The sequence below is a fragment of the Diadema antillarum genome, unplaced genomic scaffold (assembly GCF_040938485.1).
Source record: "Diadema antillarum isolate AM-2024a unplaced genomic scaffold, OU_Dant_1.0 seq00001474_RagTag, whole genome shotgun sequence".
NCBI classification, from domain to species: Eukaryota; Metazoa; Echinodermata; class Echinoidea; order Diadematoida; family Diadematidae; genus Diadema; species Diadema antillarum.
In genome coordinates this window covers 317,027-341,990 of record NW_027272213.1, presented here as the reverse complement: position 1 = coordinate 341,990, position 24,964 = coordinate 317,027, and the positions used below count along the sequence as shown (strand labels likewise).

General features: G+C 39.1%; 1 protein-coding gene across 1 annotated transcript; it reads left to right on the top strand.

Moving 5' to 3' along the window:
• Nucleotides 1–2,089: 2,089 nt before the first annotated feature.
• Nucleotides 2,090–8,342, top strand: LOC139709836 (methylmalonic aciduria type A homolog, mitochondrial-like). Its single transcript, XM_071621796.1, has 5 exons — nucleotides 2,090–2,903; nucleotides 3,424–3,546; nucleotides 4,336–4,506; nucleotides 6,462–6,697; nucleotides 8,046–8,342. Exons 1-5 carry the CDS (start codon nucleotides 2,198–2,200, stop codon nucleotides 8,340–8,342), a joined length of 1,533 nt encoding a protein of 510 aa, XP_071477897.1. The 5' UTR covers nucleotides 2,090–2,197.
• The last annotated feature ends 16,622 nt before the right edge of the window (nucleotides 8,343–24,964 follow it).

The following is a 24,964-nucleotide window of genomic DNA, read 5'->3' as shown; positions in this document are numbered from 1 at the left end:
ATAGAGCAAATTTAAACCTTTCCTGTAATACCTCACTTGTGACATAACAAGGAATATTCTAGAAGTTATGATTATGATATCCTGTATTTTCTTATGACTTTCACTTTATCATTTCAGTATGTCTTAAGTGACATAATTATGCACATAAATTGATTTAGTGCTCTACGTATTTCAGTACTAATTGTAATTATTTAATAATTACAATTAGTACTGAAATACGATATTTCGCGAAGGTTGAAGTCGCTAATTGATACATGCTTATTTGTATCTGTACTTCTATACCAAAAAAGTGAGCAGGATGGATCTGCTCCTCATAATTTATAGTATGAAAACAAGGTACATTGTACATGTACTAATATATCACTTACTATATAAGTACGTACACTAATATTGATTTTGCAGTACTTGTACAACCACTGACCTTGTTGTGGGGTCGTGGGCACCGAACTAGCTATTCTTTTAGTTCGGTGGTCGTGGGTTACGTTTGTAACGCGCTCAGAAACGTAGAGGGCGCAGGTCTTGACTTCGTAGAGATGCGCCACCTTGCTTGCTTTGATGGACACGACTAGACTTGGAGCTGCAGCAGCTGGCAGCTTACAGCGGGCATTTGCTGATTTCTACGCCTCAACCTTAGGCGCCGCGAAGGCGAAGACTCCGTTTCAGCACGACTACTAGTACAGTTGTATTGCAATTGCTATCGGCTTTCTCTTGGACACTCGCAATTTATACGCTGCAAAATTGTGCTTTCTCTCATCTCCGTGGCTGGCTTGGAATCGCCATACAAATACGAGAAGATACGAACCCAGTAAATTTACAAGCAAATCGTGGCCACCTATCCAACACAGAATCAGTCACTTGTGCTGTGGTACGTAGTCGCTAAAATACAATACTAGAGTCTATGTTGTCTATGAAATTGTGCCTCTTCATAAAATCATCACAGACACAGAATGGTAAGTTGTATGTAATTGAGATCTAACGTTAGTTCTATACACATATCCCTCTTTTCATGATTAATTCAGAGTCTAACAGGTGAAAGAGGGGAAGGGGCTCTCAAACTGCTCTAGAGTTAGCGACCCTTGCTCAATTGCTTGGCCCTTCAGCAACTCACTTGTCTTGGGTTCTAACAGTTACACTCAGATCTGAAAGATAATTCCGTGGCCTAATCAATCACCAGACATTTTTGTAAGAATATTATCAAAACTTAGAACGAAGTGGCCTGCATAAAGTGTATAGACTGTGCAGTAAAAGCGGCGCTGTGCAAGCTGTGTTCACCAACACCTAGTTTTACTCACTTTTAGTATCTGTAGTCTTTATGACCACATCACATACTCTACAGATCTACTTTTAGTCTCTGCACTGCATTTTTGCTACTTAGACATGTTAGATGAATGTCCTGAATCTCTCTCTGTATGAAGTGCGGACATCTGTGATCACTATTAAACCAATCACAGCACTATCGTCCATTGTTATGGTGTGCGTTTGTTGACATGCAATGTGTATGAACTTGAGTTTTGTTTTGTTTTTTTCCAGTTGTGTTATGAAAGCTAAATATGTGGTTATCATGTTTTTGGTTTCAGGGAGTAGGCAGAATGTCTAGTCTTTCATACTAGTTCCAGGGAGAAAATTGTTAAGGTTGGCTTTCATTTTTCATTGAAGGAGGGGGTATCGATCCAATCAAGCCTCCTCTCTAGTCTTGAAGACCAGGATGTGTGTTTTCACTTTCGGTGGGAAAATGTGAAAATGTCATCTCACATTGTCAAGAAGTACTCTAGACCTATTGAGAGACCCAGGCATTACTGCGGAGGCATTATGGCGGAGGCATACCAGTCACTGTAGTGACATTTCTAATTATTTATATTTTAGTAATATTTCAAATCTCCAAATTTCCAGTGAGCTTCCACTACTGCATTTATTGGTTTTATGCAAGGTTTCTCAATGTACCATGTTACCCAAACCAATGATGAATGATTAAGAATGTGAAAGCTTTAATCTCTTATTATCTTTCAATCATTTAATCCCATCCCGTTGAGTGAAATCTATATATTTCTATGAAAACATGTGATGCATTTTTCTTTTCTTACAGATTTAGAACAAAATCAAGAAAGAAGAATACTTCCAAAGACATCTCTGTACATATCTACCAATCTGCAACTACACTCTTTAGGAGTTTGATGATCTGGAGAGATTTGTTAGCACCATGAGTGCTTTCCTGCAGAATATGAGAGGAGCGAGAGGTTTGGCTGTGGTCTGTAGTCACTGCCATAGGAAGCTGAAGGACGGCATTGCCTCACTGTCATCGCTGGCAGCCAACTCCGGCCAGCGGACAATTTACCCTGGTCACGTGAGTTGGGTTAGGACGGCTGAAGGACCCCAGGTTGGACGCGGACGTGGCAAGAGCACTTGTCAAAATTGGCGTACGTATCTTGGAGCAGCAAGTCTTCATGGACAGTCATGTACTCCCAGTGCATCACCCACCAGGACATTCTCACTTCTCAGTGCACCACATTACCAACCACTCCCTCAGGGACACTTGCATTCACGCAGTGCTCAGCATCAAAACTACCTCAGAGCACTCCAACACGTGACTCAAAGTAATTGCAATCTACTGCTACATGGCAGATCCATATTGGTATCACCGGTCTGCCAGTTGAGCCGGACGGCGAGATGGAGTGCAGATGCAGCACCCAAGAGTGATGCAGAGCAGGTAGAGGATGCCTATGCAAAGGAGCTCAGTGAGGCCCTCCTAGCTGGCGAGAGATGGGCACTGGCTCGGGCGATAACCGTTGTGGAGTCCACAAACAAGAAGGGCAAGATGCAGGCCCAGGTCCTGCTCAGAGCGGTCCTGGAACATCTGAAGCAAGAGCAGATCCGGCACAGGGGGATTCCCCCGTCCTTCAGGATCGGTGAGTTGAATAGTAGGTAATTCCCCGAGTTGTGTGGCTTATTCATCAACGAATCTTAGCACAATATTTTTAGAATTGTGGAAAGAAACTGCTATGGGAAATAAGCGTATGTTCGTAAATACTGTTCAGTGATCCATTGTGATGACAAGTAGTAGATTGATATGAAGCTGTGGAGTTAAAGATAGACCTTCAGGATCCTGTCAGAGCTGGACCACAGGTATATTTACTTGTTACCAACTCAAAATTTTGAAAATGAAAAGTGAAAGTTGTTACTGTTTAGAAATATTTTTTTCTCTTTATGAAACTCTATGAATGAAATGTGCATGCCTCATGGCTGCTACAAATTGAATGCAATATAAATTGTCAATGTTTGAAGATCTCATGATTTCAAGGTTTCAAAACAGCATTTAAATGTGTCACAGTACACCTTGAAGTGTATTACATGCAACTTAGTAAATTGCCAGTGTCAGGAGGGTCATGTTGAATTGACTCTTGATTATTCCTCCCGGGGGTCATACAGGTTTGACGGGGCCACCAGGGGCTGGCAAGTCAACTTTCATAGAAGCCATGGGCAAGAAACTGACTGCACAGGGACATCGTGTTGCAGTGCTGGCTGTAGATCCATCATCATCAATCACAGGAGGTGAGTGATTTGGATTTTTTCTTTTCTTTTAGATGCAATCTTCCAGTTGTGCTCAAGAATCATGCTGAGACAAAGTGTTGTGGATTGTAGTCTCTTATATTTTCTTGCAGCTACTTACCAACCATTATTAAGCAGAAAAGAAGTCATAATTAACCCGGAAAAAAATCTCTCACTTGCCCAAATTGGCCTTAGGTTTACCTGTTGAGGATGGGCTTATTTTGATATAACACAAGTCACATATTTTCCATAGACACCTGCCTGAGTATTTCTGGGACTAGCCTTCAATGGGTTACCCCTATGGACTTGATACAACTGTATTTTGAACAGACAAATACCCATTCCTTTTACGTGCCATATAGCTGCTTACAGTAGCCCCAGGCAAGCAGGCAAGCACTGAATTCAGATTTATGTTTTGTAACGCCTAACTCACGATTATGAAAGCTTGACATGATTTGTGTCAACCTCTATTGCAAGCTGAAATAACCAGTGGGAGTCATGTGTTAAAGTTCCCTCTAAAGACCATTCATAATGAATTCAATAAAATCACATTGCTACCAACATGATAATCATTTTAACATATGTCCGACATTGTGTATAAAATTCTGGATCATTGCTGTAGCCGTTTTTTTCAAGAAATTCTGCAAATTTGAGACTGAATAGACAAGGTAACTCATTTGCTTCTTGTGCTGTCTTTAGCTGGATTGTAGTCTTCAATGAATTGGAATATTCCAACATATGACAGATTCTGTGCAAATACAATCACATTGTCACATCATGTCATTAATGAAGGCTCGCTTCTTGGCGACAAGACGCGTATGACTGAGCTGTCGCGTGATCCCAACGCCTACATCAGAGCTTCACCATCCTCAGGAACACTGGGCGGGGTCACCAGGAACACCAACGATGCCATCCTGCTCTGCGAAGCTGCTGGTTACGATGTCATCATAGTGGAAACAATTGGTAACTAATGCAAGCACTCGTCTGAACTCAACTTGGCAATATATAATGAGCATGATATACTGTATACACCAAATATTTTGGGAGGTATTTATTTTCACGAATTACGCAAGTCAGGTGCTATTCGTGTAAATAAGGACACATGAAAATATTGACTCTGATCACGCTATGAATGTGATGCTCACGTATACAATTCTCCATTCGGTACAGGACTCTATGATTGCGAATTTAACCACTCGCGAAATCATCAGGAAGTTCTGATTCGCAAAAATTTAGATTCGCTAAATATTTGACGTATACAGAAGATGAACATGTCACAGTCTATATGTCCTATATGTCACTGAGCAAGCACTCTGGGAGATTTGCTTGTTGTCCCCGCCGAACGAGTTCGAGCAGGGGACTATGAAACGGGCTCCGTACGTGTGTGTGTCCGTGTGTCCGTCCGTCCGTCCGTCCGTCCGTCCGTGTGTCCGTGTGTCCGTGTGTACGTCCGTGTGTGATCAAAATCTTCAATTTGCTACTTCTCTGTCATTTATGAGCCAATTTTGATTCTGTTTGCTTTATATGATAGCACTACATGGGAGCTTTGAAACTTCTACACAGAATTTCAGTCGTGACCTTTGACCTTGACCTTTGACCTATATTGTACATTTTGCTACAAAATGCTACTCCTTCGCCATTTCTAACCCGATTTCGATTCCGTTTGCTTTATGTGATGGCACTAGGTGAGGGCTTCAAAACTTCTACACAGAATTTTGACCTTTGACTTCTTTGACCTTTGACCTTGATTTTTTACCTATATTGTACATTTTGCTACAAAATGCTACTCCTTCGCCATTTCTAACCCGATTTCGATTCCGTTTGCTTTATGTGATGGCACTAGTTGAGGGCTTCAAAACTTCTACACAGAATTTTGACCTTTGACTTCTTTGACCTTTGACCTTGATTTTTGACCTATATTGTACATTTTGCTACGAAATGCTACTCCTTTGCCATTTTTAACCCGATTTCGATTCCGTTTGCTTTATATGAGGGCACTAGTTGAGGGCTTCAAAACTTCTACACAGAATTTTGACCTTTGACTTCTCTGACCTTTGACCTTGATTTTTGACCTATATTGTGCATTTTGCTACAAAATGCTACTCCTGCGCCATTTCTAACCCGATTTCGATTCCGTTTGCTTTATGTGATAGCACTAGGTGAGGGCTTCAAAACTTCTACACAGAATTTTGACCTTTGTCTTCGTTGACCTTTGACCTTGATTTTTGACCTATATTGTACATTGGCTACAAAATGCTACTCCTTCGCCATTTCTAACCCAATTTCGATTCCATTTGCTTTATGTGATGGCACTAGGTGAGGGCTTCAAAACTTCTACACAGAATTTTGACCTTTGACTTCTTTGACCTTTGACCTTGATTTTTTACCTATATTGCACATTTTGTTACAAAATGCTACTTCCGGCGGGGACATATGTTACGCACCGCGTAATTTCTACTTTTCCTTGTTTTCACTTAAGGACATACGCCAAATTCAGTTTACACATGACCCAGACATGAAACTTCCATTCTCTTGCCATAGATTATTTTTTTAAAAGACATCAGTTCAAGATCCATCTTGACTGTGAAAACTAAACGTTTGATAGGTAGGTTACTTAGGTTAAAAAAAAAAATGTGAGCATACTGGTATATGTAATGTGTAAAAAATAGTGCTGAGTAGTGCTGTTTTCTCCTACTCTTTGGTGAGCAACTTTACATTGAAAAAAAAAAAATTGTGTGAAACAGCTTTACTGTTGCACCTGTATCAGTGCAAAGTACAAGAACCTGTTCCAGGCTTGGCCTTATACACCACCCCATTTCACCTGAAACCTTATATGCTGCCTTCAAAAACAATGTAGTAAGAAAATACATCATTTTTGCTATTTGTAACTCCATGTTGCAACGGTCATCTATATTCAGGTGTTGGCCAGTCCGAGTATGCGGTGGCGGACATGGTGGACATGCTGGTTCTCCTGATCCCACCAGCAGGGGGCGACGAGCTGCAGGGCCTCAAGAAAGGCATCGTCGAGCGAGCCGACTTCATCCTCATCAACAAGGCGGATGGAGAGCTCCTCATTCCGGCCAGGAGGATACGCAGCGAGTACACCAGCGCCGTCAAACTCATGTACACACGCTCCCCCTTGTGGAAGCCACAGGTGTGGAACTTATTTTAGCTGATCCTTGTTTGTTCAAGATGTAATTCCTACTTTCCAGAGTGAGCGGAGACACATGTGTGAGAGATCTACACAGATATTATTTCTTGATGGATATGATATGGTCTCAAGAATTTTTGTTACCTAATAAGAATTATATTTATTATTTTTTCCTTATCCAACACGCAAGTACCTCATAAAAAAAAAAAAAAAGATTCTCCAAAAGATTTGCAAGTGTGACTCTCGGCATAGATGGAAGAACATATTCATAAGGTACCTTTTTGGTTTGATTTGTTTTGTAAACGTTCACACCAAAGCACACCCTTTGAAATGCTCATCCAAGCGTCTTTGTTCTTCATTTATGATAAATCAGATTAGTCGACTGATATGAAAGGCCTAATAAGGGCCTGTATTTGGCTATTCACATACCAGTATTAACCCACTCTGACAAAGCATAGGGCATGTACTTCACTATTATTTCTTATCATTTGTTTGGTATTCCTGTAAATCTTTTGTCATGTCCATCCTATGCCAGCAGGAATGGGGACATATTTTCCTGAGATCACTTTTTAAGGAAACGAGGAGGCTCCCGGCAAAATTGTATATTTATTAATATCCGATGAGAAAATATGAAATCTTCCAATATTATGGAATTATCACTTTCTGCATTACAACATGATTGTGGTGTTTGAATGTTGTCAGCCTTACAAATATCATTAAATCTTGTAGTGTGGGTTTGGTGTACTTGGTCGCCATTAAAAAAAAGAGAAAAAGTTATATTTGCCATATTTTCACCATGCCAATTCAAACCTTGTGTTGCTGGTATCTGCCACTTCATTAGTGCTTTTAAAATGACATGCAAAGTAGGTCTGGTGTGATTAATACGATTAATTACTAACATGTTAGGGGAATGCTCAAACAAAGAGCACAGCAGTATGTTTTTTGTCTTTTCCTGTGATGTATAGCATGATGTCATTTTCTAAACTTTGTAATATAAGTCACCTACTGAATTTTCAATGTTTACTGGGGTTTTGGATTTTGGAGGGTCTTGTGCTTTCCTGGGTTTTTTTAGTTTGTTCTACTTTTGCCAACAAATCTGAGAAGTATTTTAGGGTGCCTTTTTGCATTCAAATGCTGTCAATGTGAGTTATGAGCAATGAGGAGATACTAGACAAAACTTTTACTGCTGTGCAGAAATAGAAGAAGACAAAGGAATAGTTATGGCTTTGGTTTGTATTTCATGAATAACTTATATTCCAACTTGTTTCTTCCTGCCAAATATATCCTGTGACCCCTAATTATTACTGACATCTTCTTCTTTTCTTTTTTCAAACAAACTGAATCACTGAAGGTGAAACAGGTGTCCTCTAAGACGGGTGATGGGCTGGACAAGGCGTGGCAGACGATGGAGGAGTACCGTGGCATCATGAGCCGGGCGGGGGAGCTGGTGAGGAAGCGTCAGGTGCAGCGGCGGGTGTGGATGTGGCAACACATCAAAGACCGGATGATGGAGCAGTTCCGGGAGAGCAGGGAGCTGGGAGGGGACATCCAGCGGTGGGAGGAGGAGGTGATGGCGGGCAGGTGCACATCGGGGATGGCAGCCGACGAACTACTGAGGAAGTTTTCAGAAATATCTAGGAAGTCATAACACATGAAGGAATGATAAGTTGTTACATGTGACTTGAAGTAGAAAGGTGTGTATGGAATGAGCAATATTTTCTGTGGAGTGCTTAATGTGCTTGTGTTGCCATGGAAACACAGGGAGCCCACCCACAGTGACTTCCAGTGCAATGAGTTTACAACATGCACAGACACATGAAGACTTGCTCCAACTATAGCCATTTCCCAACGGTGATAGCTATGATAATGATGATGACTGTGATTACATGCTCATAAAGATGCCTAGAAATTGAATTTCTGGTATAACATGCCATGTATTTTCAGACTCTCTACTTTGTGATGGAATATTTTTTTGTAAGATTTCAAAGAGCAATTGCTCCATGTTTCAACACTGAACTTATGAGGTACTCTACTTCTTAACCTTAGAAAGACTGGGGAAGCTATGATGCCCCCCTAAACACCCCCCCCCCCCACACACACACACACTCACACTGAAATTTTTGTGATTATTTCAAACTGCAAGAAGATCTAACAATGCCCTGTTAACTCCCTTTTTGTGGCTCAAGCATCTTTTGTACCAAAAATTGGCTAATCTCATGCACAGTTGTGTCGGATTACAATTTAAGATTCCATGTTACTATGATTTTGTATATTTGCTTGTTTGTTTTTTTCTTTTTCCTTGGGGGCCTTCTCACCCCCCCCCCCCCATGAAGTGTTAAATAAAAAATAAAGCTCCAGTTCAAGATAGTTGTATGCCAGTATATGCTTTTAGTGAGACTGCTGAGGCCAGTACCTAAGGCATAAATATTCTCAACTAAAATAAATAAAAATCAGAATAAAAGCAAACAAATTTACTTCAACTAAGATTAACCAGCACTTATGTGTTTTTTTCTGTATGGTTTCAACCTTGTCCCCATCAAGATTATTATATTAGATGTTGCTATCGTCTTCCTATTCTTTTATATCTTTAATATTATACTAAAGGACCTACATGTAAGTAAGATATTGAAAACCTCGAAATTGGCTGTTAGTTTTGTGCTTTCCACATGAAACCACTACAGTTTACACAACCTGTACTACAATTCATACCTTTTTCATAATACTCTCAAAGGATATAGTCAGGAGTTGGTGTCATAACAGCAACAAGTCTCAGTCAAGTCTGTGCTCCTACTGTGTTACAGTCTGTGATAATCTATGTGTAAAATGTACTGAAATTTGACATCAAGGTTGATTGCATAAAATAATAATGGTTATCCTAATTCTCTTATTATGATTGTGTATATTGTTTTGTTGATGTTGTTGGGTCCAGTAAATTTATATTGTAATGCTTACTTGTGTGGCAATAGCTAGGAAGAAATTGATGTCAAAAGTACTATTTACAGATGCACAATTAAGTCAACCACATACACCCAGTGAACGTGAAACATACAATTAATGCATGCTCTATTATGTACTATACTAGATTATAGAACAACAAAATAAGGTTTTCACAAGTGCTGTTTTGATTCTCGGAGGCCACAGGCCAAGATTAAATAAAAGTGCACGAGGGATAACTTAGTATTTGGAGTTGTAAAGTCCAGGGCCCCGTTTTATCAAAAGATGAAATTAACTCTAAGTCAAGATAATCGATCATTAACTTCTCATATCGACTCCAAGTCCACTTAATCTATGATTGACTTCCAAATCAACTCCAAGTCCGTTTTATCAAGACACCATGAGTTGTAATCAAAGTTAACTTCCTTCCAAATCAACTGGTAAGTTTACAAAATACACTCTAACTTCCACAAATCATCTGTAACTTTAACCGTTGATCCACATCACCTAATAACTCTATCCAAGTGTAGTCAGAGAAGCAAGCAAGATGGCTGCTGTAGCAGTTGTTATGTTGCCTGACCAAGCGGCAAGAAGGGCCCTGAGAAGGGAAAGAGTCGTACGGGACCGCACAAATCCTTTGAACTGGAGTCCGGAAGATCTGTGGAGGAAATACAGATTTTCTCACGAGGGTTAAGCATGACATCAACCGCAGCCAGGCACTGTCACCTCTTCTGCAAGTTTGTACCACATAGAACTTCTACGCGACTGGAGGTGTGCTAGATGCAACTGCCACTATGCATGGGATATCGAAGGCAACGGCATCAACAACCGTGAGCCGGGTGACAGATGCAATCTGTCTAAAATTGAAAACACAAGTGAGAAGCTACAGCATTTTTGATATTTAACTAATATAACTATATCTAGGCCTACAGGCTATACGATAAATTAACCAGCCGTATGGTAGATTCTTGAAATATAAGAATAACGGTACACTTAACGACGATCACCTCTTGCAGCTGCTTACACATGTGACGGTGTCTCGCAGACTTTCTCTGCTTGCTAAAACCCCTAGTCCGTTGATCCCATACATGCTATTCGGCCGGGCCCACGTAGCCGTACGCGGTAATACGGTGTGCAATGTACATATGCGATCTGTGGCGCTGCATAGTTCTAACAAGGAGGTTTTATACATTGGAGTTTCAACTGGCTGTAATTATGCAAACAGTGGTCAGAATTCTTTTGATGTACAAAAGAATTCCACAGGTGCACTTGTGCCTTTTATGATCAATGTTCCAAGCCGCCGTCTTGCTGAGCAATCGGAAGATTCATTTTGAACGTTATCATAATGTTGGTCATATTTTGCTTATTTATTCATTAAATGAAATGAAATGAAATTTCACTTAATGATAAACCATGTAAAACAAAAGATAATCCTGTCCAGAAATTTGTGCAAAAGCGTAAATCAGAGCTGTATCATGTGAAAATGTTTAAAACTGTACCATCCTGGAAAGCTGGTTTTATCAATTTTCCGCTTAATTTCCACAAATGAATTAACTAATATGGAATGATCTTCAAGTATAATTCTTTATTGATAGTGTTACGACCAAAATCACACTGAGAATGATCGCACAAAAAAAAACAAACAAATAATGTTCAGGCGGTTGATTAACAGTGATATTGTGGGTACAGACTCGTAATCGGTTTTCACATCAGTACAATAATGATCATTAGAAACAAATATAAGTCAGTAATGGAATCACTTACATGTATTGCAGGCAAATCTTAAATCACGAAATCCCTACAGTTCCCTGGTAGTGTCCAAATACGATGCTTGATGCACGAATGAATGATTCGCGATGCACCGATGAATGATTCCTTCGACGTAAATCCAGAGGCACAGGTTACAATAGTCGGCGTTATAAATCCAGGGTATCATGTCCACAATAGATCCACGGTATAATGTTCACAGCGAAATGTGCAGACTCCAACGACCACGTCCAATCGATGCGTTGAATGATGATTCACTTTATATTGTCCAGCTAGGAATCCAGCCCGTCACAGCTTTTCCGTAGCAATGTCCATTGACACAAACATGGTGTCTATCTCCAATGAGGGCACATTAATTCTCTGCAGGCAAAATGTCTCCCAGGCCTTATCTCCACAAACATAACAGGTCAGCAGGTAACACAGGACTGACTACAACAAGTCGCTTCAGAGCCAGAAGTGACGTAACTCTCAGAGCAGAGGTGTTGGGTACTCTGCCTACTGCAGAATTTCTCTGGCTTATATACTATCCATTCACCCCCTTCTAGCACATTCTGTAACTCTCTCCAACCTGGGGCCACACACCTGAACATGCTAGCAAGTCCTAGTTCCAGGAATCCTGGATGACTCACTGCATAACATCATTGCCAAAATTAACTACATTGTGTACCAATCACATTGGGCTACAGGGACAGTGCCTCACTCAGATCAGCCAAACATGTAAGCACTTCCTAGAACATTCTGGAATGGGTGAAATCATTCTAGATTGAGTGAGCTATAATGTATTTCCTGTGACATGCATGTACTGTATGGCTACATTGTATACCACCTAGGAAATTCTCCACTGATCTGGTCAACCTGTATGTACTATATCTATACCACATAGAATGTTCTCCATTAATCTGGTCAACCTGTGTACATACACATTAAACAACCATGCATGCAGTACATCATACATGTACGTATAACTAATAGTGTGTACATTTGTGACACCATCCCCCATGGGAAAAAGAAAGCCTTGCTGTGGCAAGGGTTTCTTTTACCTTCACAATTTCTCTTTGTTCTCTTTCCCTCTCTCTTTTGAATCTCATCTTCTCTTTTTCCAGTTCTACTTCCCTTGCTCTTTCTCTCTCCTTCATTTCCAATCTAGCAAGCTCAAGCCGTGTTTGATCTGAAATTTGAGCTTGACCTGAAGTGTCAATTTCTTCTTTGAGCTCCATGTGACCAGCTACTAAGTCAAGAATCTCTGCCTTTCTTGCACCTTGTGGAACATCAACATTTAAATGCTGTGCAATAGCAGTCAAATCACATTTGCGTAACCTTTGCAAATCTTTGAGGGACAAATCTGTCCTCTGAACAAATGCCTGAACATCCATTGTACTGATTGATATTGTGACAATGTGTAACACACAATATACAATTAAACAACCAAGTCAGCCGTATTTTGTCTGTACCAATACTCTGGATTCCGGAACGCTCCAAATTCTATATTTTGGCTTTAAATTCACTTCCCGGACAAGCCCCCAATTTTGTTACGACCAAAATCACACTGAGAATGATCGCACAAAAGAAACAATCAACTAACGTTCAGGCGGTTTATTAACAGTGATATTGTGGGTACAGACTCGTAATCGGTTTTCACATCAGTACAATAATGATCATTAGAAACAAATATAAGTCAGTAATGGAATCACTTACATGTATTGCAGGTAAATCTTAAATCACGAAATCCCTACAGTTCCCTGGTAGTGTCCAAATACGATGCTTGATGCACGAATGAATGATTCGCGATGCACCGATGAATGATTCCTTCGACGTAAATCCAGAGGCACAGGTTACAATAGTCGGCGTTATAAATCCAGGGTATCATGTCCACAATAGATCCACGGTATAATGTTCACAGCGAAATGTGCAGACTCCAACGACCACGTCCAATCGATGCGTTAAATGATGATTCACTTTATATTGTCCAGCTAGGAATCCAGCCCGTCACAGCTTTTCCGTAGCAATGTCCATTGACACAAAAATGGTGTCTATCTCCAATGAGGGCACATTAATTCTCTGCAGGCAAAATGTCTCCCAGGCCTTATCTCCACAAACATAACAGGTCAGCAGGTAACACAGGACTGACTATAACAAGTCGCTTCAGAGCCAGAAGTGACGTAACTCTCAGAGCAGAGGTGTTTGGGTACTCTGCCTACTGCAGAATTTCTCCGGCTTATATACTATCCATTCACCCCCTTCTAGCACATTCTGTAACTCTCTCCAACCTGGGGCCACACACCTGAACATACTAGCAAGTCCTAGTTCCAGGAATCCTGGATGACTCACTGCATAACATCATTGCCAAAATTAACTACCAATCACATTGGGCTACAGGGACAGTGCCTCACTCAGCCAAACATGTAAGCACTTCCTAGAACATTTAGTAGAGGCTACTGTGTAATCCCGTGAGATTTTTGTGCCAAAATTGATTTTTTTGGCTAACTTTGTCAATTTTGGGGTGCTGAATCCAAAAAACTTTGGTTCCATTTTTTCCGACCACGTCTTCAGCCGCCATTTTGAATTTCAAAATGGCCGCCATAGCGAACTGTATTTCTATCCATATCTCATTAAGTGAGCATTGTAGAAGCTTCAAAATTTGGTGCAAAATGCATGGTTGTGATGTGAGACATTCTGGTTTATCTTTTTCTGATAGTGTGGATTGTTTTGATACAATTTGTAGGCTGCCATCTTGAATTTCAAAATGGCCGCCATAGCAAACAGTATTTTGAACCATATCTCATTCAGTGAGCATGGTAGAAGCTTCAAATTTGGTGCAGGATGCATGGATGTGATGTCAGACACTCTGATATATCATTTTCTGATATTGTGGATTGTTCTAATACAATTTATAGGCTGCCATCTTGAAATTCAAAATGGCCGCCAAAGCGTTTTTACCCATATCTCATGTTGGAATTATTGTAGGAGCATCAAATTTTCAGCAATGCACATGCTTGTGGTTTTCAACGGTCCAGTACAGCTGTTTCCTATTGTGGACCATTAGATAGGCCACCATCTTGAAATTCAAGATGGTGGCCATAGAAAAACATATAATACTTTGGTAAGCGCCTTAGATGAATTTGCCAAAATTGTCCTAGTTAGACCGAATTCATTTTCATGTCATGCAGAACAGCCATCTCTTAATTCAAAATGGCCGCCATAAATTCAGACTGTAAGGACGAGGTTCCAATGACGTCATCAAGCCATCCCGAGGGGCAAATACTGCGTGGGGGGGGGGGGGGGGGGGGGGGGGAGGGGTCCCATACCACTTCCCATAAGTGTGGGCAAGCGTGGAAGCGTTACATCCCACATCATAATTACAATAGCCAAGCGGGTATGTGGTTCGCGTACATGTGATTTGTTTTTGCCTCTCAGGCAAAACATTATTTGCTGTCGTGGAACTTCGTTAATAGTTATATTTAATCCCAGTTTTTGAATATATGTACAAAAGCAAGCATTGATACGATTAAAGGTGATCTCAAAACTTGATGCTGCCTCGAGACAATGAAAACAAACAAGGAAAAGACTCGCAATTGCAAGAAATGCCATGGTCACCCCATTCAAGCTTGTTTGTTGACCACAAAATGAAACAACTCATCAGGGAGCTCATAATGGATGTATTTCTGGAATAACACAGAATGAATAAGGAATGCCAATGAGTAAGTTTTCTTCTGATTGCCCTTTTGTGGGTCATCCTCAATTATCGAGACTTCCAAGATGCTTACTGCTGTACCGCCAATTATTCTAAACCTACAAAGGAACAAGAATAGCTCAGTTCTGTGGCACTTTGGATGCATCAGAATTCTTCAACAACTTAGAACACCATTACACGAGGGTAATCTCAAAAATTGTCACTGCAAACTGGTGAATGTGGTGTTTGGCAATCAGGTATCGGACACATTCAAGGAGGATATTCTAAAAAGAGATGAAAAGGGAAGTTTTCATGTTCTGTACGAAGAATTTGTATCTGAAAGAATTTCAAAATATATATTAACAAAAAAAAAATATCTGTCTATGATAATTATGAGAAAGGCCAGACATTCAGCTCTTGCAATTGAAATACACCGTGTAAAATTGGATCAAAAGTTATTAAGCTTAAGAGGACTACTATACCTTCTTATAGCACTTCTACCGGTACAACAGTCTGTAATAGATCTGTCATTATATCCAGTCATTACTGGACGATGCAATGATAGGAAGTTATAAGTTCTACTGTTGTAAGTAATTCCACAATCACTCTTCATCTCACATTTTTATGGCCTTCTCATTCTCTCAAACAGGTTCATGTTTCATACCCATGCCTTAGAAACCCACAAACCTGAGCCAAATAATCAGCCTGAAAGTTGAAATACTAATTAGTCCATACCATCTACAGAACGGGGAAAAAACGAAACAAAGGGTTCATTAAAGATGCCATGGGAGCTGTCACCCGTCACAACGAGGAAGCAGATATCCTCATTCAATTGCATGTATTGGATGCTACTTCAAAAGCAACAGGGAATTTCAGAGATATGGATGATTATTACGTATAGACACTGAGATTTTCATTCTCCGAATGGATCTTTGCTTTACTTTTGATACTGCATCGCATGTTGTCTGCTCCATCACTGGAAATAGACATGATAAAGTACAATCGATATTGTTGAGAGATTGTGTTCTGCAAGTTGTTGCGAAAAACAAAGGTCTGCTTGGTCATGCCTTTTATGGCGCTGGCTGAAGTTGACAATTTGAGGATGTCTCAAAGAGCAGATGGATGAAGAATTATCTAAGCCTTGAATCATGCAGAATGTGCAATGACACCGTCCATGCCTTCTAGAAGTTGGGCGTGGATGACTTCAACCTGGACAATCTCTCATTTGCTTTGACACCAGAATCACATGATTTCCCATTCACAAGTTTTACCCAAATACAATGCTCTTAAAGGAATGTTTCCCATGGCAGCCATTTTACATTTCAACTTGGCAGTGTACCTACGGGAAGCAGTCCCGCCTATGCAATAATAACACTGCTTATTGAAGTAATTGACTTACATATACATATAGGTCCTACATGAAAGTTCTCCAGCATGCTCGAGTTTGAAGGGTAACGATTCTACAGCACCAAATATGGGTCGAAATCCATCTTGAATTTCAAGAGTGTTTTTTTTTTTTTTTTTTTTTTTGGTAGATACTTTATTTTCTGGAAATCAAAATATACATAGATTGAATAATCGTGAACATGGGAAACATACAAAGTATATTTGAAACAGAGTCGTTTGACTTGCATAAACACCGATATAAAAGGAAATTATGCATGTCTATGCAGCTGGGATTACAATAACAATATCATATTTAAGAAGTGATAATGCAGAGGGCCGCCATTGTAAGCATTGCTTGAAAAGATGGCCGGCCCGAGGAAAAGGTAGGTATATAGGTAAATTGGTAACAATACAAAATTCTGCTGCGAAGATAGCAGGGGAAAATAAACTCTGATGTGTGATGGTGGTGAATGTGCGTGCGAGTGCTTGAAAGTGCACAGGGACAGATAGGCTGGGATTTAGAATAATAAAATTGGTTTGCTGGAAGAGGGAATGACTTACGATGTTTCTACTGTCGGGAGACCAACATGAGTCATATAAATTATTCGTGCTTAATTCGTATTTGAAGTATACTGTGATAAAATATGCTTCTTTAAGTTTGCTTTGAATGAAAACAAGGAGGCACACTGTTTCATCTCCTCAGGAAGAGTGTTCCATGTATCCGGACCGTGATGTCTAATCGACTTTTGAGCAAGTAAATGCTTTGGATTACTTAAATGAAAATCATGGGAACAACGGGTAGGGTATGAGTGAATATGATCATTAGTTACTAGGGCATTATGGGAAAATGGTAATAAATTTCGAATGTGTGGCAGCCAATGCGAATAATCCATTATTACAGAATGTATATAATTATGTGTACGTGTCTGTGTTTGTAAAAGAAAGTACAATGCACACCACAATAAACATTTATGTATCTGAAAGTTGCTTGTAACCACAGATATTAGCTGAAAAGCAGCCATCTTGAATGATAAAATGACAGCCTCAAAAGTGATCTGCAATTTTAGGGAGGAGATCAAAGTGCATCTGAATGTTCAACATCATGAGGTCAGTTTATGCCCGAAATGTGAACTTTTTGTATTGTTTACAACATGAAATATGGGTCAAAATATACATTCTGGTATGGTGGCCATTTTGAATTTGAAGATGGCCACCTATGATATCAAAAATGGACCATCATTTCAGAAAAATATGCTTCAGAAAGTCTGATAGCATACGCATGCTCTTTGCCCCAAGTTAGAACCTTACACACTGCATACGATATGAGATATAGGCCCAATTATATTTCTTATGGTGGCCATTTTGAATTTCAAGATGGCCGCCAACCAAATTGATCCATCATTCAAATCAAAAATGTATATATTAGCATGTCTGATATCATAGGCATGCTTTTTGCCCCAAATTTATACTTTCCATAATGCTTACAACCTGAGATACTGAGATACTGAGATACATTAAGCTATGGCGGCCATTTTGAATTTCAAGATGGCAGCCCTCAATTTGTATTAAAACGATCTACAATATCAGGAAATGGGGTATCAGAATGTCTGACATCATAAACATGCTTTTTGCATCAAATTTGAACCTTCTGTGATGCTCACATCATGAGAACTGAGTCAAAATACAGGTTGCTGTGGCGGCCATTTTGAAATTCAAAATGGCGGCTGAAGACGTGGTCGAAAAAAATGGAACCAAAGTTTTTTGGATTCAGCACCCCCAAATTGACCAAGTTAGCTAAAAAAATCCATTTTGGCACGAAAATCTCACGGGATCCAATATTTCAACATAGTAGCCCGTACTAATTCTGGAATGGGTGAAATCATTCTAGATTGAGTGAGCTATAATGTATTTCCTGTTACATGCATGTACTGTATGGCTACATTGTATACCACCTAGGAAATTCTCCACTGATCTGGTCAACCTGTATGTACTATATCTATACCACATAGAATGTTCTCCATTAATCTGGTCAACCTGTGTACATACACATTAAACAACCATGCATGCAGTACATCATACATGTACGTATAACTAATGTGTGTACATTTGTGACAATAGATATATCAGATTAGTGCCAGGGTATGCCCAATCGAGTAATTTTCATCTTTATTTCAGCATTTTTTGCTCTATTTCTATTCGCGCATCTTCGTGTGTGTACCACTTACCGTTTATAAGAAGGGATAGCGAAAAGTGATTACCATCACAAAGACATATCTTCCTTTGAAAGTGGTTGGTGATTATGCAATGAGACACGAGTCAATTGTCTTCGCATCTGCATGGCAGATTCTGCATGGCAGATCTTGTTTGGCACATGCTTCAAATATTTTTGAGCGGCGGCTTCGAACATCTGGCAAAGGAAATAAGACGGTTGTGACTCCATTCTCTAGAACCTCCTTGGTTCTAGTAAGGGGTCGATTCCCTCCCTCCCCCCCCCCCCCCACCACCTCCCCACTACAGTTTTTTAAAAAAGCGGGTGTATACATCCATAACTATATGCCATGACAGCCACTACTTGCACATGTATTACACGTCAACTGGAAATACACGTATAACCCATCACACCAATATTTAATGGTGCTAGTCCCCCATTCTGAATTTCAGTAGAGATAAGAGAAAATTTATCAAATCACAGTTTTCCTACAACACCGGTCCTATATATCTGCAACTTTCCCCTTCATTGCTTCCAATATTGTATGCATAGCATACACGCCTGTACATTAAAAAAAAAAAAAAAAAATCACTTTTGGTTACATTTGTTTTTCCCCTCCCCCCCCCCCCCCCCACTAACAACACTCAAAATTAAAAAAGGTAGAAAATGGACACAAAGAAACATGTAAACCCTCTACCCCCAGAGCTTGTCCTCACACTTCAGCTTTTCCTCACATTTATGACATAATAGTAAGCCTATATCTCCTGCTATTAAATTCAGGTCAAAAATATTAGGTCATTTCAAACGTGAAATATCTCACAAAGATGTCTGTTTTCACCTGAATTATAAACATTACATGGGGTAATTCATAACCATTAAACTTTTTCTAGAAAATTTTGCAGAACAACATGGAAGCACTACATTATAGTCCAGCTTTGAAACATATAACATATTTTGTACTCTAAATATAATGGGTCGTTTTACTCAGTTTATGCCCCATAGGTCTACCTATAATAACTATTTCTTTTTCTTTTTCAACTACTACATTAGTACATATCTCAAAGTTACTGCAGTACACATGTAATAGAAATGACATAATTTCTATCTCTTACCGTAGCTTGTGTTTCAATTTACTACCAAGTGATGGGGTATCATTACTAAGTTTGGTTATCTAATCGAATGTAGTGTATGAATGATATCCACTTGCATTATATTCATCATTAAAGACAGTCATTACAATCATAAGAAAAAATCCAACTGATTTTTCATTAAGAAAGCATACCTACATGTGTCAAGCAGTAAATGTACAATGTATTTGGACTATTCACGTTTATAACACATTCAAAGATGCAAAACAGTATGAATGCTTGTTTGATTATGAGAAGAGTAATAGAATGTATCTCTTTGATTAATCAAATGTTTAGGAAAATGTTGAAATTGATTAATAGTCCGGCAGCCGAGGGGGCTAAGTACTTTTTCTCTGATATAGTTTTTTTCTTTGTTGATTATTCATCTTTGGGGTCTCTACAATGATATTCAGGTGGGTGTGGAGCTCTCACCCTTGGGCAATTTTAATTATTCAAAATGGTGTCCAAAATGGCCGCCATGAAGCCTAAAAGCCAGAAAAATGTCACTGAAACACTAGTATTTCAATTAGAACACTCATCTAAAAGACCGGTAATATTAGTATAATGTCTTTAGTTGATAAGTAGAATCTGGTTGCCATGGTAACCATCAATACATCGAAACAAACCTCATAAAAAGTTAGAAAAGTATGCAAAATACACAAAAATGCTTGTTATTTGTGCGACATGCACAAAATACCAATTACCTGCATACCCCTTAGTCTTAATGAAGTAACCATTAATCTAGCCTTTATTTATATTTATAGTTACCATAGCAACCTAGACGTGAATTTAATTGTGAATACGTACCGAAGGGTTAAACTGCAGTAAAGCAATGATGTGAAAATGTGACATATCACATTTCAGGTCTTACATATGCCTATATTGGTTGCACATACCGGTACCTCCCTCTGTTATATGAAGTTGATATGTCCTGGTTGCCATAGTAACTGCTCAATGTCACTTTCAAGGACAGTCCCATAACATGCATACATATACATTGCAACAAAATTGTTTGACACTAAGTTAGATGGTAAGAGACCAACAACATCTTTGTGTAATACGTATTGGTGGATAAACCGACTGTTAGCTGCATGGTGATGTGCATGGTTTCATTTGTTTCCAAGTTATGATATAAATGAAATCATGCAGTGTGAAATAATTTCATGGTTTTGTCAGATTATTGGAACATACATTGCAATATTACAACCTGCATAAATGTCCTCAAAATCGTTCATTAGGTGTTATGTGAAAACAACATTTCAAGATGAGACTTCCTATGTGCAACAAGGTGAAGGCTATAATGAAATAACTTTCACATGTTTTCATGACATTGACATCAATACATACATTGTTTGTTATAAACTACAATCCTTGAGAATGAAATAATCCAGCTTGTTTCATGATTTTTGTTAATTATCTTACTGCACTTGCCTGAAGTTTTTATTCATGAGTCATGCATATTAATTTAACCGAAGTTGATATTATACAAGTGTAGAAGGCACAAACAATCTGAAAAAAAAAAGAAAATATGTGTTTGTAATAATTTTCTGTAACAAAAATAACATATTATTATGACTTACTTTTCTTGTTTCATTTCTGTAGTACATGTAGGTTTCTAAATTAGGTCTTGTTAGTTTTTAAGATTCAGGTTCCAGTTCTGATGAGTAGCTTATTTTTACTTTGCTTCATTATGCGAGGGATTATAGTATCTATAAGACATAGGGAGGGGATGAGTAAACTTAAAAAATCTTAAATATCTTACTTGATTCTCACTCTATTCTTCCTTACCACTCTCTCTGTTCCCTTCTCTACCGTCTCCACAAGTACTTGACTTCAACTTCCGACCCCTTACTATCCCCCACTCTTCACTTTTTGCCCTCCTTACAACCCTCACATGTCGCTTCCCTCTTTAATTCCCCTCTTTCTAGTCTCTTCTGCCAAACAAAGTGGTGCCACCGCAAACCTTTCTCAATCAAACTTGAAGAACTTCCATTGCAAAATATCATGACGCAAAATTGTACTTTTCACTGTAGTACACAGGGCCGACGCAAATAAGGGGTGAGGGCTCGCCTCAACTTTTTTTTTTTTTTGGGAGGGGGCATAATATATAGGAATATATAGGGTCTTACCACTAGGATCCCCACACTATTTTATACTTAAGAGGCACAAGAAAAGTGAGATAGGCCCCCCTCTCTTTTATTTTTCTTGTCAGCTGATTCAGCCGATTAACCCCGGAAGTGGCATCAGAAATTTATAGTTAAGCCCTCTCCCCCCCTTTTTTTTTTTGCTTATCAGTAAAACCCAGAAGTGGCACCAGAAATATAAACCGGGTCGCCTCACTTTTAAAACATAGCGCCAGCCCCAATATGAGTGGTTCTGTTTAAGAATAAAGACACTAGTGCATATTACGAGTGTTTGAACTTCTTAAATTTTCAGATGGTTCTATGCTTGAATTTAGGATAAAACCGATTTTGTTAGCTAAGATTTATTTCTGGCTACTTGTAAGCCGATCTTTTAATCTAATCTTTATGGTTTGACGTCGTGGTTTAACTCTCAAACAAGTGGCACATATCTTCTAAAGGTGGATCAACTCTCCTTAAAACATGGCTCAACTCTCCCTACACTGCAGAGTGTTGACATTTATTTTTCTAGAGAAAGTTTTTATTTTTTTTAATTAGGCAATGACCTAGAAGAAATTTTCATAGCTACAAGACAGGTTTATAGTTGTACTTCAGTTTGGTAACAGACACTTGTTGTGAGCAAGGATTGATTAGGAAACATATCCAAAACTAGAAAAAGTGGCTCAATTCTCCTGCATCTCCCCTACTTGATATCATAGGATTTTCTTTATGTACCAGTAAATGTATATAATTTTATGATGTTTCAACACATCGTAGGCATTTATCTCTTAAGATGATACTTTCATGGTAACATGTATAACACCAAGAAAAAGGCAAGTTCCCATGGCGACCATGTAGTCAGTTTCTTTTACAGATTGATGAGCTTCCTATATACACAGGTTACTCATATACATTCTAAGACATCCCGGGACTATACATTCGTATGTTAAATATCATGTCTGCAACCAGCCAAAGAGCAAGTATCCATGGCAACCATCTACTCAGGTCCTTTAAGTAAAATAGTTTCTATGATTTTCTGCCAAACATTCAGGTCAACATGTCCCTCCAGCAACAATCACACATCGCAAACCCGATTCCATATCATTTTGTATTTATCTTATGCATTTTAGGGATTTTAAGCTAATTATTCAATGTTTACCATAAAAACTGTCTTGCAACAAATGTCAAAAATATCTTATTCAACTTGTTGGACCTTTAGACAAATGCTCCAATTTAAACATTGGTATAGTAGCACTTGAAACACATGATTACATACATTTTCCTAATTTGAGGGCTGTGTGGCGGCCATGTTGGACGCCATTTTGAATAATTAAAATTGCCCAAGGGTGAGAGCTCCACACCCACCTGAATATCATTGAAGAGACCCCAAAGATGAATAATCAACAGAGAAAAAAACTATATCAGAGAAAAAGTACTTCGGCCAAAAAATGGCTTTTGGCTGCCGGACTATAATGCTTCATTCTGACAATCTTTCTTGTGAATTAATTCAATTTTAAGCCTAATTTTGGCAATACACTTCCTCTTCATTTACAGGTGATCAAATTCCCACGAACAAGAGAAGCGTGTGAGGAAACAGAGAGGCTTTCAGAGAGTAGCAGGTCTCCCTGATGTACTCGGCTGTGTTGATGGGACACATGTGGGACTACATGGAGCACATCTTGGCCCAGATGAGCACATATCAACCGAAAGGGCAGACATAGCATAAATGTGCAGTTGGTCTGCAACAGAAGATATCGCATCACAAGCGTAGTAGCCAAGTGGCCTGGATCAACGCTTGATAGTAGAATTCTCAGAGTCAGCTCCAAAAGATATACCGGTAGCCGTTGTCAACAAGAAATAATAAATTAGATGTTAGTGTAAATACAATATATAATGAACTAAAACAGATAGCCTTCTTACACACAACATGAATAAGCACTTGGGGACTAGTACTCTTTAAATGCTAACTTCAATGTTACTTGAGATGAAGTAATGATTTATTTTTTGAGGCACAGAAATATGATAATGAAATCAGGTTTTGTAATGTCTTCTGTCCTTTAACCATATGTGTTCTTACAGGCTTAGAATCTGTGTATTTAGTGTTGGCAAATTTTTAATTGTTATTATCATTTTTAAATTTTTTCCACATTTATTTTAAACAAACATTCTTTCTTAAGGGGGAAAATGTTTTAGTTATTTATGATAATGTTTACCTCTCATAAATTTTTAAACATTGATGTCATTTGAAAACAGACCAGTAAGCTAGCAGAGCTGTTTGGAAGAGGACAGCTGGAAGGAGTATGGTTGGGTGTTCATAATACCGGACACCTAACGTTTTTCTATCAATAGAAACGTGAAAAATCTCACAATTTGACTGAAATTTTACTCACGTGTGGAGAAAATACTCCGGATTCACAAGCGCGCACTGAAAATGCGATCTGAGGTACGCGCTCTTAGATGGCGGCTTCGAACGCGTGGGGTGTCATTTTTTCCGCACTCAGTTGCCCTGCTCATTTCAACCGACCACACTGACAATGCGTATAAAGGGCACTTAAATGCGTTTTTTCGACAGGCCGCTGTTTTTTTCTAGCCGTCATTTTTTCCCCAATAATATTTGAATATATTTCGAATCCTTCGATATTACTTTTGAAGGACTGTTTGATGAATTTGACTTGATTTTCATTAGGAAACGTTTCATCGTAATTGAAATAAATTAGATGAGTCGGTTTGTTGTTTCACATTCATTTCTCGTTTCTGCATCAACTCGTACGGTCGTAGCGGGCGACAAAATGTTTATGTCATGTACGCCATGTATATGTGTAACGTATGTGCACGATCGTACAAGCGGCGGTGACAATTTTGCGGTCAAAATCGTCAAATTTATTACGGAAGGATACTCTACATCTAACAACGAGTCAGCAAAGGTAGGCCTAGTTATATGTAGTTACACGATAAACCTTACTCGATTTTGCTAAATTTCGGTAATTTAGAGGGAATACTTAGTTGTTTTCGCCACATTTTACTCGGTAGCGTAGCCCAGTGAAGAATCGAACACCA